At 42.1% G+C, this 15,600-nt stretch overlaps 1 protein-coding gene across 1 annotated transcript in view; it reads left to right on the forward strand.

Moving 5' to 3' along the window:
- Positions 1-3,845: 3,845 nt before the first annotated feature.
- Positions 3,846-15,600, forward strand: part of LOC111269214 (uncharacterized) — a 109,501-nt gene continuing 97,746 nt past the window's right edge. Inside the window, exon 1 of the mRNA XM_022848652.2 lies at positions 3,846-5,346. Within this exon, the coding sequence (XP_022704387.1) occupies positions 5,215-5,346 (132 nt within the window). The 5' untranslated portion in view covers positions 3,846-5,214. The remainder of the gene's footprint in view (positions 5,347-15,600) is intronic.

Raw genomic sequence — 15,600 nt, forward strand, 5'->3', positions numbered from 1 at the left:
GGGCTTAACGGTATATATTATTGCAGCTTTTCTTGCGCACAGACTTGTCGGTAAGACTCCAGCTAGTCGCAACTGTATCAACTTTAGATGCTTCAATCTACTGAGGATATATACACGCTATCATTAATCTCAAGTAGCAGTATTAAAAAAAAAAAGCAATCTTCTTATTCTTCTTCTTCTTCTTGTTTTAGTTCCAAAAGAGCTACCGAGAGACAAAGCTTTATCTGTAGTCATTTGACTCATTACGAGGAACATATATTAACAAGAAAGCTTGAGGAAAAATCCTTGAGCGGCGAGTCCTTAGCCAGCAATAGCAGTGGTCGACATTGTCCGCTTTGTCGTCCAGGGGTAAAGTCTGCAGGATGAGTCCTCGAAGGCTGCTAACCGGAAAGGGTATTTCAGGTTTAACGTCATTGTTCACGCTTACCTGGTAGCGAGAACGTACCAGAGTAGGCGCGCCTTCTAGATGTAGCTAGGTCGAATCCTTCAACCTTTTCAAGATCTTACAGCTAACACGCTAACGCACACGATAACTAATCCAGCTAGCGAATTAACGCTAGCCGATTTCAACGTTGCTTGTGGTCTTAGTGATAGTGATTTTTATGGTAAGAAAATTGTTCAATTTCTTTTTGTATTTCCCACTGAATGTTGTGCTGGGTAGGCCGATTAAAGGTCGACTAGGCTACAGCTCTGGTCGAAATTCTGCATTTATGACAAGAGCATGTTCGTTAGGTGCATTCACTGCCTAGGTTAGTTAGCTTTAAAAAAAATCTTATTATGGTAACATTGTATTACTGTCATATAGCACGCTTACTGAGTAACGTTGATTTAGTCTTAGTTCGACTTTAATGAACGCGGAAAGAACCTCCCTGATGTTATTTAGGTGACTTCTCTGCGACATTCAAAGCTGCTTTGAGAACAATTCCAGTTCGTATCATATAAATAATTATACTACCTTTCTGAGAAGCATTGAAATTTCTTTAAAGGAAAATTATTCGTTCCTTCCATATGCTGTCTTATAGGCCGACATTAATATGATCACGCCCCGAGGGCACACTACACAGAGAGGTGTTCAACACCTACTTTTTGATAATTCGGTGATAACATGATTGCCAATCGCACCAAGCGACGCACAAGGTGGCCTAAGTCCGTTACCGGGTGTGGACACGCGGCGCGATTCGTGGTAAGAGGGCCCAGCAGCCGTATGGAGCGATATTTAGTGGTTGTGACACTGAACGTAACGCTCGAAACATTTATTCAGATGTGTTTACGCTAAACGAATCTAATATGGCCTGCCGATACGCTTCTCTAACGTATTGCCTAGATGGACGCCATTATAAGATACCCTTCAAGGCTAACTCAGTATGCTTGTCGAGAAGGCGATCGTTCGCCCTACACTTGAGTTTTATGGAAATCGATTTCCAACGCTTAATTAGGCAGTACTTCGAAAAAAAAACATCGCTTCTGGTTCAAATAGTCTACAACTGGAGGTCGGGGTGTGCTCGACTGCTATAGAAGCTATAGTGCCTAAGTGATCGTATCTTCACGATCTCCTGAGTCCTTCTAAACGAGACTTCGTAGATTCGCCTGTTCTCTATATAGTTGTAGTATTAAAGCTCCAAATTTGAATTTTTTTTTTGTAAAAAAAAAGCTAGATTTAAATTGAAGCTGACAAAATTAATGTCTAAATGTACCATTTGCCTCTTAAAGACGATATGTTAATTGTATGTATATTTTGCCGCCCTTCTTAATCACCTACGCTGGGCATTTAACACAGCCGGGCGTTCGAATAACTTATTTGATTTGTTTTGGTAATGCGGTGGCTTGGACGGTCTAGTGTTTGGTTAAAGAAGACCAGGAGCTGCTGTTTCAAGTCCTGCCGATAACGTACATTGTGCAGCACGAGTGTTAATAAAGAAGCTCATTCACCTTCTGTCGTTTAACTTGTTCACGCTGTCGCGTAAAGGCAATCAATAGCGATATTGTCCTATGGTCTTCTTTTAAAAAAAGTACTTTGCGCTTTTTTATCGCCTTCTCCGTCTCTGCTCAGGGGCGTTTTTAAGCGACAAAAAGGTAACGCTATTTGAAGTTTCTGTTTTGCCGTGTCTAGAACTCAGAGCTTTCCCGCACTTTGCCTCGGGCGACTTATTCCTCCCCGTTTATAATTTCACAGACATCCGCCGCTCCTACTTTTACCGCTAGAGCTGTTGTCATGATCTGTATGGCCATTGCTAACTTTTCTTGACTCCACTTATAAATGAAACTTATCAACGTAGTTATACAAGTGGTACCAGTTGTCTGCCACTATTTTAGAATGTCACCGTTTTTTGCTCGTAGATCCTAGAGAGGTTTCATTCCTTTTCAGTCCTTCCTTTGCACACTTGGGAGTGTCTTGACGAAGATCATTAGAAGCATGACTTTTTTTTATTTTCAGCTCCTGGAGGGCATTCGATATGACCTGCCTGCTTTCTCCAAGCTAGTTGACCATGAACAGTGAAACGATCCTTAAATGAGATGCTTTTCTGAGTCTGTTTCGTCTACTAACGTACATTATTCTTCCAATAAACAATTGAGTTCACTTGCCAGAATCCAGTAGCCAACATCCAACAGTCATCACATGCCTTCAGCATACCCATAACATTAATTTTCCCATGGCTCACTTGCTCTTCACAAACAAAAACCTGCACACCCTTGCTGAATTTGCCCACTCTCTGCTGTCAACCCTAGTGACCGGCCCTAGCCGACCAACTGACCTGTGCTCTTTCTGAAGTAATGAAAACCCAGGTTGCTTTTACTAGTTTCTTCAAAACCCCCCAAGTGCGTCCCCTTTGAAACGAAGCCCGCTGTTTTCCACAGTTGTCAGCTTCGACCAGTATTCTACTGCTGTAGGGATTTGATAGTGTCGGCGCTGTTGTGGCGTCTTGTGTGTCTCCCTTGTCTTTTTCTTACGTGTGCCCATCAACGGCTTTCCTGTAGCTCTTTGTGTCCACCTAGTCATTCCCGTTTCCCTGCCTTACTTATGCAGTACATTTTCCATTATCAACACCAGCCTCATAGTCGGCATTACCTCTGTAATTGGATTCGCTGCCAGCTAAGCAGCTCCAATGTATTTCTTGTGACGCCACAGATACACTTATCCTTGTTGCTGTCATGCGTCAACATCCTTTCTATTACAGCCTTTTCTTTAACACCTCGTTTTCTTCGTCGGTGGGCGCGCGAACGGGCAAATCGAAGCCGACCCAGAACGGAACTGGCAAAAGATCGAACATCTACGCTGTAACGGCTAGTTGAGCCAATGACTATCTGTTTTTTCTCTCACTTTTTCAACGTCACCAACGCTCTAATCTGTGTAAATAGTGAGTTGCTACTTTTACCTCCTTTTTAACCCCCTGTTTACTAGAACCCATCTCCACTTCGAGCAGTTCTTGCCTTTACATTGCGTTCTTCCTTCTCTTTTTCCTTCTGCCTCTGCTAGCAATTGTTCCTGATCCTGCTCAAGGAATCTTGTGTGGCTGGCGCCCATTGGACCAGCGACTCTGCTTGGTCGCCATGCCGCTACAGTCGTTCTACGGTCTTCACCGCTCTTTGGCTACCGCTACTAGCAGAGGCCGGCACCAACGCCATTTCTAGCCGTTGTAGGGGCAGCAGCAGAGCCAAGCTCCTAGGGCCAGGAACGGGCCGACGGGCCGAAGCCGTGGCTGAGGGCGAAGATCGGCCTGAAACAGCCTGAACCATCTGATGCAGCTAAAGCGGCCAGTCTGCCCTTTCCTTTTTTTGCGACCCTTTCCCATCTGCGGCAGTCCCTCGCATTCGATCGCTGCTTTTGGAAGGGATAAAGTGAAGTGGATCGGGAAGCTCGGGAGCAGTGTTGAAAAGGAGGTCGACAATCCTCCGAATCGCTGGCGAATGCCGCAAAAACACAAGACAGGCAAGTCTGACTAAGGACGTCTTGTCGTGGTCTGGCACGGATAAAGCGTCATGCGTTACTTAATGCAGCAACAAAACCAATAAATTAAACTACGTAGTTGCTATAAGTGCGTTGACGACTAGCTCGTATTGCGTAAAGAAGTAATAGTAGATGAAAGCAACAACAACGGTTTTTATTTGAAGAACGAGGAGGAAAATAACAACGAGTACGCAATAGGGGTCATCGACGTAAGACGATTAGAGTGGGAGGCCCGTTCAAGTGGCGCGCGTTGAACCTATGGCATCGTGCAACAAAGGAATGACAATAAGAACAATAACATTGAGAAATTTAGGCGTTTCGAACCAGCTGAAAGCAGTAGTAAGGAAGCGGGATCAGGGTGCGTCGCGCGTAACAGTCGCAGCAGAAACTGCAACGGGCGTCATCTGGAAGAATAACGGAATTTACGAAAAACACGCCGTGTGAATTTGACTGCGCAACGTGCCTAGGAGTGACCAGTAACGACGCTCGGACGACTACCTTATTAGCCATAGGGTAGACGTTCGAGGGGCTGCGTCTGTATGTCTGTGTAGATGACAGGATGATTGTGTGAAAAACCTGCTGTTGTTGTAGTTATGGTGACTATCTATCTTCCTGCCTCGCGCTACCCCTAAAAGGTGGATTAAGGGAAAAGTTATCGAAAATTGACTCTGGATAACGGATCGGCTCCTCACAAGTCTACAAGCAGCGTGGACAGGAGCCAGAGGCAGAAAAGACTATTGGTTTAGCACCATACAAACAGATTCGCTGCAAGTATTAACGAACGTATAAGAAGTACACCTGAAGTCGGAAACACCAGCACTACACCTTGGATCCCCAATCCTTAAATGTGCCCGATAATAACCCTTGCTTATCTGTAACAGAAAATGAGAAATAGGGTAAGCCTAACGTCTTTCGGTTTTCTCTTGATCATCCCTTTGTGCGGGAAATAGAGAAGGCTCTCTCATAAAAGAATTGCATCCGAAAACGAACGAACTGCTTCCACCAACGTTCAGTCAAGTTACTTAATCTATTTGGCACGTGAATTAGACTGAGTTTACCGGTTGACGACGACCTGTGAAGGTATCCTGACCAATAACAGGGTAATTCTGCTTCTGGTGATATTGTGAAAATGCAGTAAATAGCTCATTCTTTGGGTCCATTGCATTTATAGTGTAAGCCCGTGGGTAAAGTTTATCTATCGTGATTCTTGTGTTGTGATTCTGTATTTGTTGCGTTGGAGGTTTGGAACGCGTATAAGCGATCGCCACATGGACAAAATGCGATGCACAGTGATTCTCGCTATAGGGCTTCTTCACTACGCCGTCACGGCAAGTTGTCTACGAACGCTAGACAAAGTCCGGCTATCGACGTTGTCCTGTAAAGCCAATTGCCTCGAAAGTGTGAGTAACTAGCTTTCAACCGTATATATATAGATTTAAGTAATAATCATTCTATGGATCAGCTTCATTCTTACGCGGCCTAGATCCGCCAGTTACTATAATTAGGCGAAAGGGTATCGAGATGTGTTTACTTTGGTCGTATGAAATTAGTATGTGGCTCTATTCTTTCATAAATCATGTGCGATATTTTCACAAGGTTTTTAAATGAGGAACTAGTAAGATTTCGGCAGTTGTAGCTAGCAACGCATCGGCTATTTTTGCAGAAACAATATTGCATCTGCAGTAATGAGGTCCCAGCGATGTACCTCTGCTTATCTGGTTAATATTTAGTTCTCGTTGTGTTTATTTTAATGAATTACAGTATGTAGGAGGTACGTATAGCCCGACGAACGTGTCCAGTGATCAATTTGAGGCAAAACAATAGATAGCCTTTCAAACCAATTTAACTATGTTTATATCCGACTAATTTATACAAGAATATAATTAATTGTAAGATTTCGTTTCAAGATTTCGTACCATATTGAAACGATCAGCTAGCAGATGTTTTCTGTAGGGCGTTCAGCCATTACTATTGTTACAAAAATGTATGCAACAGATATTTCAAAGGTACTTTTGGCACCGGTAACTATTGACGATTCGTGAAAAACTTACATGCCTATGTACAGTACCAAGTTTCGTACGACGACAGGCCTCAACAAATGACCAATCAAAATGTAATGGTGGATTTAGAAAACGACTAATCTTATTTTGCATAATCCATATCATTTATTCGGAGATGTTCGGTGTACTCGAAGTTTCTCACTCGATACCGGGCGTTTTTATGATTCTTGCACAATTTATAAACTGGGTCTCTTACGTTTCTGAAAATTGGCAGAGGGAAACCTCTATGAGGTAATAGGGCATAGAACCGTTTTTTAAAATCGCTTTAGGGCCTAACATGTAATGGTGCGACTAGGCCTTTGGATATATCACACAGACGAGAGAAAGCGGGAAAGAATAAAAATTTGCCAAATGGCTGTCTAATCTGCCAACGTAGGATTGTTTTGCTTTTTGTAAAGTCAAACAATCAGACCGCGACCTTGCCTGAGGCTAAGACGCCTCAATTGGCTGAATAGACTTCCTGTGAATTCACTGGTGCTAGGTTACAGGCGGCGCCTTAGCAAACACCCAACACCTCACAGATGCTTTTAGCGTAACGAGTAGTTATGTACTTAGTAGCGGATAACCTACTGAAGGTTAAATTAGCGCGGTCCAACTGTGTGTCTTGTGGCCGTCGTGAGCGTACACGTCGGCTAGACGTCGGGTTGTCCGATTTGCTGTCATATAATCGATATGTATGGAAGCTGAAGATAATAGAGATTTCTGAGAATCATTCATATTAAATGGTGGCTTGGAACTGGTTCAAGCATATCACCATAGGCACAGATGTCGGTACTTTCTATCTAGCAGCATTGTTATTATTATGTATGACATTATATATATATATATATATATATATACGTATATGTACAAGCAACATAATGTTGTGCGTATTGTGGATCACTAAGCTGTTAAAACTGACCATGTATCAGCAAGCAGTTAGGATGGGCTCTTTTTTACCTTCACCGCGTCCAAACCAGTAGCTGTTTATTGTTCATGATCATAACACGTAGTCATCTCTACCGACCGTGTTGCGTTTACGCAGCATTCGCATGTCCCCCGTGCAGCTGCGCCCTTTGCAGTCCTATGCTGAAATGGTCTCGCGTGCTTGACGCAATGCTTCCTTGGCGACCTTTGTAGCGGCTGCGCGTCATAGCGGTCCCCCAACATCCCTACCATCGTCACGTTTCCGTCTATCATCGCATCACATGCCCACTTTCCCTTTGTAGAGGCCTTAAGGTCTCGACTTATCAATTTCGTACAGTGTATACCGGCCTGCTTCCCACAGGGCACACGTCTGATCTCTGTGGTCGGTCAAGCCTTCTTCTTCCGACGCTAGTTCTTCGCAGTCAATGCCTCCCTTCCGTGATTTGATTCAGCCCCCTCAACAACCTGGACTACGATCTGGTGGACGACCTAGTTCCCAACTGACTTGTTTGTTGCGGCAATCTGGCCTGCTCTTTTATGTTCCCGTCCCGGTCCTCGGGCAACTGGACAGCCTCTAAATCTCGTAGTTCAACCGCTCTTTGGCTTACAGTTCTAATTACATGTTTGGTCGGGCTTGGATTTCATAGCTACCATCAACTCGTGAAGGACTACGTCATCGGTCGAAAACTAACAATATATCAGTACGCGGCTATAGCTTTTATATTCTAACTGCGTACTAATTAGCAGTTATAGATTGCTTACTATAACAAAAAAAATATATATATACATATATATATATACGAACACTTCTATTTAGATATAGACTACCCGTCGCTTATCCCACTGTTAACGTAAATCAACAAATCAAACGTTTTAATAAGTCGGCAGATATTCTATTATGATTTTTTTACACGAAGATTGATAATTACTACGTACAGAAAGGTCACAGTAGTGTAGGAGGGCCACTTCTTCAAAGTATGCTGAAAAAAACGTGTGCAACATCCGAGTAAGATATATTCAAATCTATATTTACGTGATGCCCTCAATGAATAATGATGTCGAACATGCTTGGACAGGGCACCTCGGTTTATCACTGAGATTGAATCTATTTTGTCATAGCAAACAAAGTTTTAAGAAAAACAGCTTTTATAGTACCTTCTTTTTCTGTCAATTTTAACGGGTGCTTGACCCTGTTCAAACTCAAATGCCATTCGTGTAAAATCACCAGCTTAGCGCGATGTTTCGTTTATTAAAGTCCTGTGCATCAATTTTACGTATTTTACGCAATCACAACTTCGTACACAATGAGGTCTTTAAACAAAACCGTTTCGTATTGAGTCGCCGGGTGTCAGTCTGCTGCAATCGGAAGCTGGCTCAATCATACGTCCGTACAGATGGTCAGAAACCCAAAGGCGAAAGAGGCCATGTACACTGAGGCGTTCCAATGAGGCGAATGAGCTTAATGTAGCTGAATGAAATTAAAATAATGTAAACTTTCTAGATGTTAGAAGAAGGCAAATTCTTCAATTCATTCCAACTTCGACTAGCTCACGCAGGCGTTAGCTACCGCTCCTGAAGGTCAGCTAGGCACGGCCTAGGCGACAACGCCACGAGGGACACAGCACAGAACCCTAGACCCAGTCAAACTACACGGAAAACTATTTGAAAACTGCGACAATTAGCGTGTTAATTAGTTGGCTAGGTAATGAAGTTACTAAATTATAATAAAGGCTATCATAAGTATCGGACAACTAAGCGCGTGTGTGAAAAATCAGGCGAACAGATTGGTCGGCAGCTGACATACGAAAGCGCATAGAAGACCGATAGAAGACCGTGCCTCGTCCAAAACGATACATAGATCTGCGTCAAAAGATTGGTCCTATGATGAGTTAGTGAGTCAGTCAGTCAGTCAGTCAGTCAGTCAACATGTTTTCGAAATAGAGGCTTAAGAAAGCGATTTTTATTTATGAATGCTTCTTCTGTTTAGGAATCTAACATATATGTAGCAAGGTAGGGGTATCTCGCGGTCTGTCCAGTCTTCAGCGTAGTGTTCAGTACTTGTCATTAACATGTAAAATGGCACAAACGACACATTCTAGTAGCGCGATATGGTAGACATAATAGTCAATGGCCAAACATCAGTTTAAACAACGCGTAAGTGTACAGGGTTCACGCATATGCATACAGCCATTATCAAATATATCGTCTTTCATGTTGCATCCTCCTAAACAGACGCAGAAGCTTCAATTAAAGTGTATAACCCCGAAACGTTTCGTACCTACCCTGTGCGCACGACGATGATGTCAGTGAATGCCGAACTCTCTTAGAGAAAATGATATAAAATCATAATCTTCCTACAGCTGCTTGAACGTGACGGCGTCAGGCTCAAACGGGTCCGTAAAGTAAATCGAGAAAAGAAGAATACTGGTTATCACACATCCTCAGTAACGGGACCAGTACGTGTATGGGTGTTGGCTACATATGTCCAGATCGTGTGCAAAGAGGCTTTTTTTTTCATGATTTGAGGTGTTGTCACAAGCTCCGTTTCTCGCCGAAGATAAATGCAGTATAATGTCTACGCCGTCTATCTTGTTTTTGGGCGATGGTCCTGTACTCTAAAATGTGCCCATATAGGTGAGAGAGGATATTTTGAGGTTACGTTGCTGATGGGGGCAGACTTCATGGCTGCGAAACCAAGTATTCCTGCAACATTCAATTCACGCGTAATTAGTGAGCAAGTTGAGCTTTTGAGCATGTCGTGCCTTCTGAAGCCAAGCATCCAAGCGCAGCTTTTTAGACCAACTTGTGACCTAACGCGCTCCTCTAGGCCAAAATAATTATCCGGAACACTACTCCAGATCCCAACGGAATACGGTGTTCATTGGTTAGTGTTTACGATTACGGTTGGTCGCAGAACATCAGCCACGTTTATGTAACTTCGGTGAGATCCTAATGGATGACAGCATATCCGAAATCAGCTTGCCGATTATTCGAATTACCGCCTATTCTGAATCGCATGACGTGGAACCCTTCCGACGTAAACTGCGTGACTACTCTGATTACGTGGTCAGTCAGAATCTCCCGTTTGACCGACAAATCATTACTGTCCCGGACATGACGTGGAATCGCTATTAACACGAAACTTAATTCATTCGTGTATTTAATTTAGCTTTGTCTTCTTTCATTGCGACTAGTTGCCACGAAAGAAAGAAAATGAGGAAGAGGAGCAACAGAGTGAGGGAGAAAATAGATATATATATATATATATACAGAAGGCAAGAATGTATGGTCTAGTTAATAGAACGCACAGTCCTACGACGACGGAATAATTTCGCTTTTTATGCGCGCCAAATAAAACAGTATTTTTTTTTTATCTACTGCGCTCTGTAGATGCGTAGTTTTACATTTTTTTCGTGGCATGGCACCGTCTCACTACTTCATTTTTTTCGTATACAAATCTTTTTCGATGATTCGAGGTACATTTGCAATAAAGCGTTTACATGGAAGAATCCTACTGATCTACTTGAGCGTACCGCGACTCTCAACATGGTGGTGACGGCGACAGAAACCGATGTAGCCGTCGAAGACGTCAGGCTTAGAGTGTTTTTGTGGCCAATGCGGGCGAACTCCGAAACCCAGCGAGGTGTTCCAGAGGTATTAGTGGTACGCAAGCTCGGATATAAGGTGCCACCAAAACTGCTGAATCGTTTGCAACCCAGACATACTGAGATACTAGAACTAACGACAGCGACTCTTTGTGGGAAGTTTATAGAGAAATGGGCCTTAACTATACCTAGGAGTCGCGTTGAGGATAAGTCAAAAGGCTTATTACTATCAGTTTAGTTAAATCATTATATAAGAACTTGTTTATTAGCTTTCCATGTTATGCCTGTAGTCAACAGATATCTACTGTTGCTTAATACTGACAGCAATATGTATTTATGGGGAAACACCTGTTAAACAAATTAATTATGTAGATTCAATTATTTACTAAAAATAGCTTTAGAATATTCTCAGCGCCAGGATTTGACCTTGGCGTTGTAACGCCTTCCTGTAGCAAAGCTACTTTTTTTTTAATTTACATTGATAGATTTATCTCAACTTTGAGCAAATAAGATGTCTCTAAAAACATAAACTAAAAAAAAAAAAAAAATGCACACGTTTCTCACCACTTAAAAACGCATTTTGTCTGGCTAAAGCTTAGAACACGACGCTCAGCTATTGTTAGACATTTTACAAACCTTATGGGGTTTGCTTCTGTTCGTTGCACTGACGAATGGCGATCCGTAAGCATAATCAATTCGCATTATATGGGTGATATTGGATGCGCATCCAGTGTAAGTAAGAACATGTGGTAATCATTTGGTAGATGCAGCAACCCGTCCTGTCGTGGCATCGACAGAGTTATTTAGCTTTCTACACGTATCAGGTTTATGGCTAGCGAACCTGAGACGGTTCCGCAAAACTGCGAATTGTTGGATACCTACATGAACTTCTCGTACTCACGTCCTTCAAGCGATCCTGCACATAGACACCCACCTCCTGAAAAGTTCGTTCATTTCTACTAACCGATCGACCAAAGACTCTCATCTGCATTGAGCCTGCTTCGATATTTTGCTGGAACGGTGACAGCTTAGCCGAAATCCTGCGCCAGACACCACTTGTCCATCTTTGACCCACGACAACTTTCAAGTACCGTGTTTAACTTACCTAATAGGAGGGAGATATCAGTTGGCAAGATTTTCTTTCGAATTTTCGCCCTACTTCAACGAGGAAGTTGGGTGTGCCAAAATCTGCATCTGAGACTTCCCAGATACGCTCCTTATTCACCCGTGGACGTTAGCCATCACTCTAGATTTTACCTCATGCCGCAGGGAAATATTGAATCATTACAAGACGTACGAGTTCGTCCTCGTTCACACACACTAATGTCATTCTATAATAGCATGATCGTCTCGACTTAATAGCTTCATGAATTATTTCAATCCCAAGACAAGCGTTTTTAATTGTTTCGATGTTAAATGAGTACGCAAAAAAAGGAGACGAGACACACAGTGTCGTTTAACTGATTCTGGTACGACACAAGCTACAGGGCGGCTTTGTGCCTCGTGAACGAAATCGTTCAAAAAGGCTTTCTATAACTGTTCTATTCACTTCGAGACCCTATTCCCTTACGAACCTTACCAGAAACGCCCTTAGAAACTTCTCTCGTCTGCAGCTTTCTGCGCTGATCTGCCAAACAACATTATAATGAGGTAACTATGAACGTAAGTCGATGAGGATATTAAAACGCTGTGTTCACGTCACTATTGTAACTTCCACTAGTGGCGACGCTTCCAGTCGAGTTCGTGATATCGTTGTTGCATGCATCACGAATATACAATGATTCGTACGAAACAATCTGGTCTTTCGACAGCGTTAGATCAACTGATAAATGGACGAAAATTTTGGCTGGAAACCCTTATGAACGAGTCTAGTTGAGCTTACTCTGAATGGAGTTTCGCGCCTCGAAGTTCGAAAGGTTCGGGGAACAATTAAGCCTAATGTATTCTTCGGGCACGTGTTTTGATTTATATTTACTATTAAATATATATGGATTTTTGATGATGTATTACAACTGATGTCCCCTTTACTGTACGTTTCCAATCTTGGTCCTCATCCACCTCCAGCACTAGTACTTCAGCCATTCTAAGTTCACAATCCCGCGTTGCGTATTGCATTCTGTTCGCTGAACGAGCCCGAGTCAACCGAAGCGTGTGATTCGCCTATTTCATCAGTCTTTTAGGTGACGTTCTGTATATAGTATCCACAGAAGTACAAGACGTATAGAACCGGTTTTATGAGCAGCTGGCGCAAGACCGTGCGTTAAGGCAAGTAGCGGCGATAGACGTTAACTGAGCTAACCGACGAGCTTGAAAGGGATTGGTGGAAGGCACAAATGTCAGCTTTCTGCTAACCCATATATAGAAGAGCAGCTCCAGGGCTTCCAGCCTGTAATGTTGCAGAAATCTGGCTCGTCTTAAGATTGAGCTAAAATAAAAAAAAATTACTCTTCTTCTGGCCCATATACTGCAGGTTTATAAAGATCCGCTGTAGATATATATATATATATATAGTATAAAGGTCCGATGTTCGTTGTGTAGGATTTTTGGAGATATGACTACAATGAATTAGATGGTATTCAATAGTGGCAAAAGACGCCGTGCTGTAGCACGAACGCACATTCTTCTGTGGGTTTATTTCGAGTAACGTAGACAATGAAGTTAATGTTATATAGGAGATCTGTCCTTTTTGTCGTATTCGGATGCTTTTGATACAATGTTACATTGTGTATGTGCATACATACAATATAATATTGTAACAAGGTAAGCACATGTGTACCCGTTATTCTTTAAAAATGCAAGTTACCACACTCAGTCTCGGTGACGAGAGCCAAATTTATAAAAATTGTTCGCTGCTATGGGTGCAACAATTTCTTGTATACCTCTATTTTAAAGTAATATCCAAGACTAGCTTATCTCCTTCATGTTCGTATTTGAAGCTGGGTTCACTATATTTAAACTCGTCAAGTAGCCTCAGATTAAGGTTAATCTGTCGATGTCTTTTGCCATAAGGGAGCTGTTTGGCTTAGCAGTACCGCCACAGAGTTACGTCTGCCATATTGAGCTTTCTTCCATTTTGGTACGTTTGCGGTAATTTACATTTGCTGCTCGATTTGCTCTCTAGGGGTAGTTTGCAGGGTTGCAGTTATAAGCTACAAATATAAACATCTATGTTCCTTGTTTGTATTTGGTTGTAAATATTCATTCGCTGAGATTCAATTGAATAACACCATGAAATCAGAAGGATAACAGGACCAACTGCCGCTGGCAATGCAGAGTTGTCGGATTTGTATCATGGGTAAAGGCGCCAGAAAATAGGACCCGCTGCGCCGACAAAACTAGAATTTGTTTATAAACATGAATATGGTATATAGAATTATGCATATATTAGTCGAATTAAATAAAGAAACAATTTTTAGAGATGCATAAGGGTGTCACCAAGTGTTTAGCATGTATTGATCATTACTACGTATCCGACCGCACCTACCTTTTTCAAATGTTCCACATACTAAAAAAAATCATATGAAAAATAAATATGGCCTAAAAAAACAGGTTAATATACCCTGCATAATCGTAGTATACAGAAATTTATTATCTCTATCATTATACATATTATCATACCCAATCGCTATATGTTTCCCTATAGATTTTTTACCGAGGACCATCTACGAGGTAAGATAGTCCACCAATGCAGTCACTCCCTCCATAATCATCCATAATATAATATGATGTGAAGTACATCATACCCCAACGTGCTGCCCAATATATATATGGAACAGAACATGGTTGCGTGAGCTGCCTCTACATCTGGCTGGCTGAATGACTTCTACCGCACAGCGCTGTCGATCTATCTATTTGGCCATTTATTTCTGCCCAGAGTTTCAGCCCCTATCGGCCTATTTGTTGATCTGTCGATTGGACTGTTCCTTTCAGCTAGTATCTCCGTTTCGTAACGTTTTGAACATAGATAGATAGATAGATACAAATTATTATTTGTATCTATCTATGTATCAACTGCTGTTGCTATTGCTATACGTATTGCTGCTAACGTATAAGTTATATAGCTGGTTGACTATACCTAGACCTTCGACACAGGCTGCTACGTCATTTCCCCTAGTGGTCTATCGGTAGCAGGATCGAGCTCATTCGTTTTCGCCTGCGCTTTCTCATGCTGTTTCCCTCCCTTGCTCAGATTATTAGGAAGCTTTTCTCTCAGGAGCTGCGTTCTATCCATTCGGCATGCGGCGTGCAGCAGGTCGTCTGTTTCTTCCTTTCGCATGACGTTCTAAAGAAACTGTTCACATTGTAGACTCTGCTGCACCTTTGAGGTTAAGGGTTCCCGTGTGTCTGGTAAGCACACATTTAGATCTGTTGAATCTCACTTTGTCCGTCTGTTCGCTCCTAGGACAACTTATTTCCATTCGCGTTTCTCGTTCCTTTTTGTAAAAAAGAAAGAAGTGAACGCGAAAGAAAGCGCTTTACGTAATATTTAATGTACACATGTAATACTATTTTATTGCTCTATGGATGATGATGAAACGCGTATCAGTCTTTCGCAGAGTTGAAGATTAGGGCGTGGAGAAGATGCACAAATACGGGCATGGCTGTGCGATCTCACAAAATCGGTAACGATTTCGATAAAATAATGTAAACAAAATGAAAAAACCTAGTATGTTACCTTTAAGCCGCCAAACTGTATCATGGCTTAGCTACAAATGATAATATGAGGAAAAACATGACGGAAGTTGTTATTACGTTTTGTGTTTTTTTTTTTTTCGCAGAAAGCATTATTAGATACACTAGATGTATTCGTGCCCATTTATTTATTCATGTACAGTTCATTCCGATCTTGTTTTCGACCCGTTGGCGGATCAACGTGGAAACAGCGCGTGAGTTGATGATATTTCCCTACAAATCGTTTTGGCCTTTGTTTAAAGATAAATATGATTGGCAGGCGCAAAATTATCCTTTTAAGGACAAAGCCAGAAGGAAACGATGTGGTTTAAATGACTAGAATACAACGCTTCCTTTAGTGCGTGCCATGTTAACAATAAACAGGCAACCATCGCTGGTTTAAATTTCAGCT

This window comes from Varroa jacobsoni, unplaced genomic scaffold (genome assembly GCF_002532875.2).
Source record: "Varroa jacobsoni isolate VJ856 unplaced genomic scaffold, vjacob_1.0 scaffold_1364, whole genome shotgun sequence".
NCBI lineage: Eukaryota > Metazoa > Arthropoda > Arachnida > Mesostigmata > Varroidae > Varroa > Varroa jacobsoni.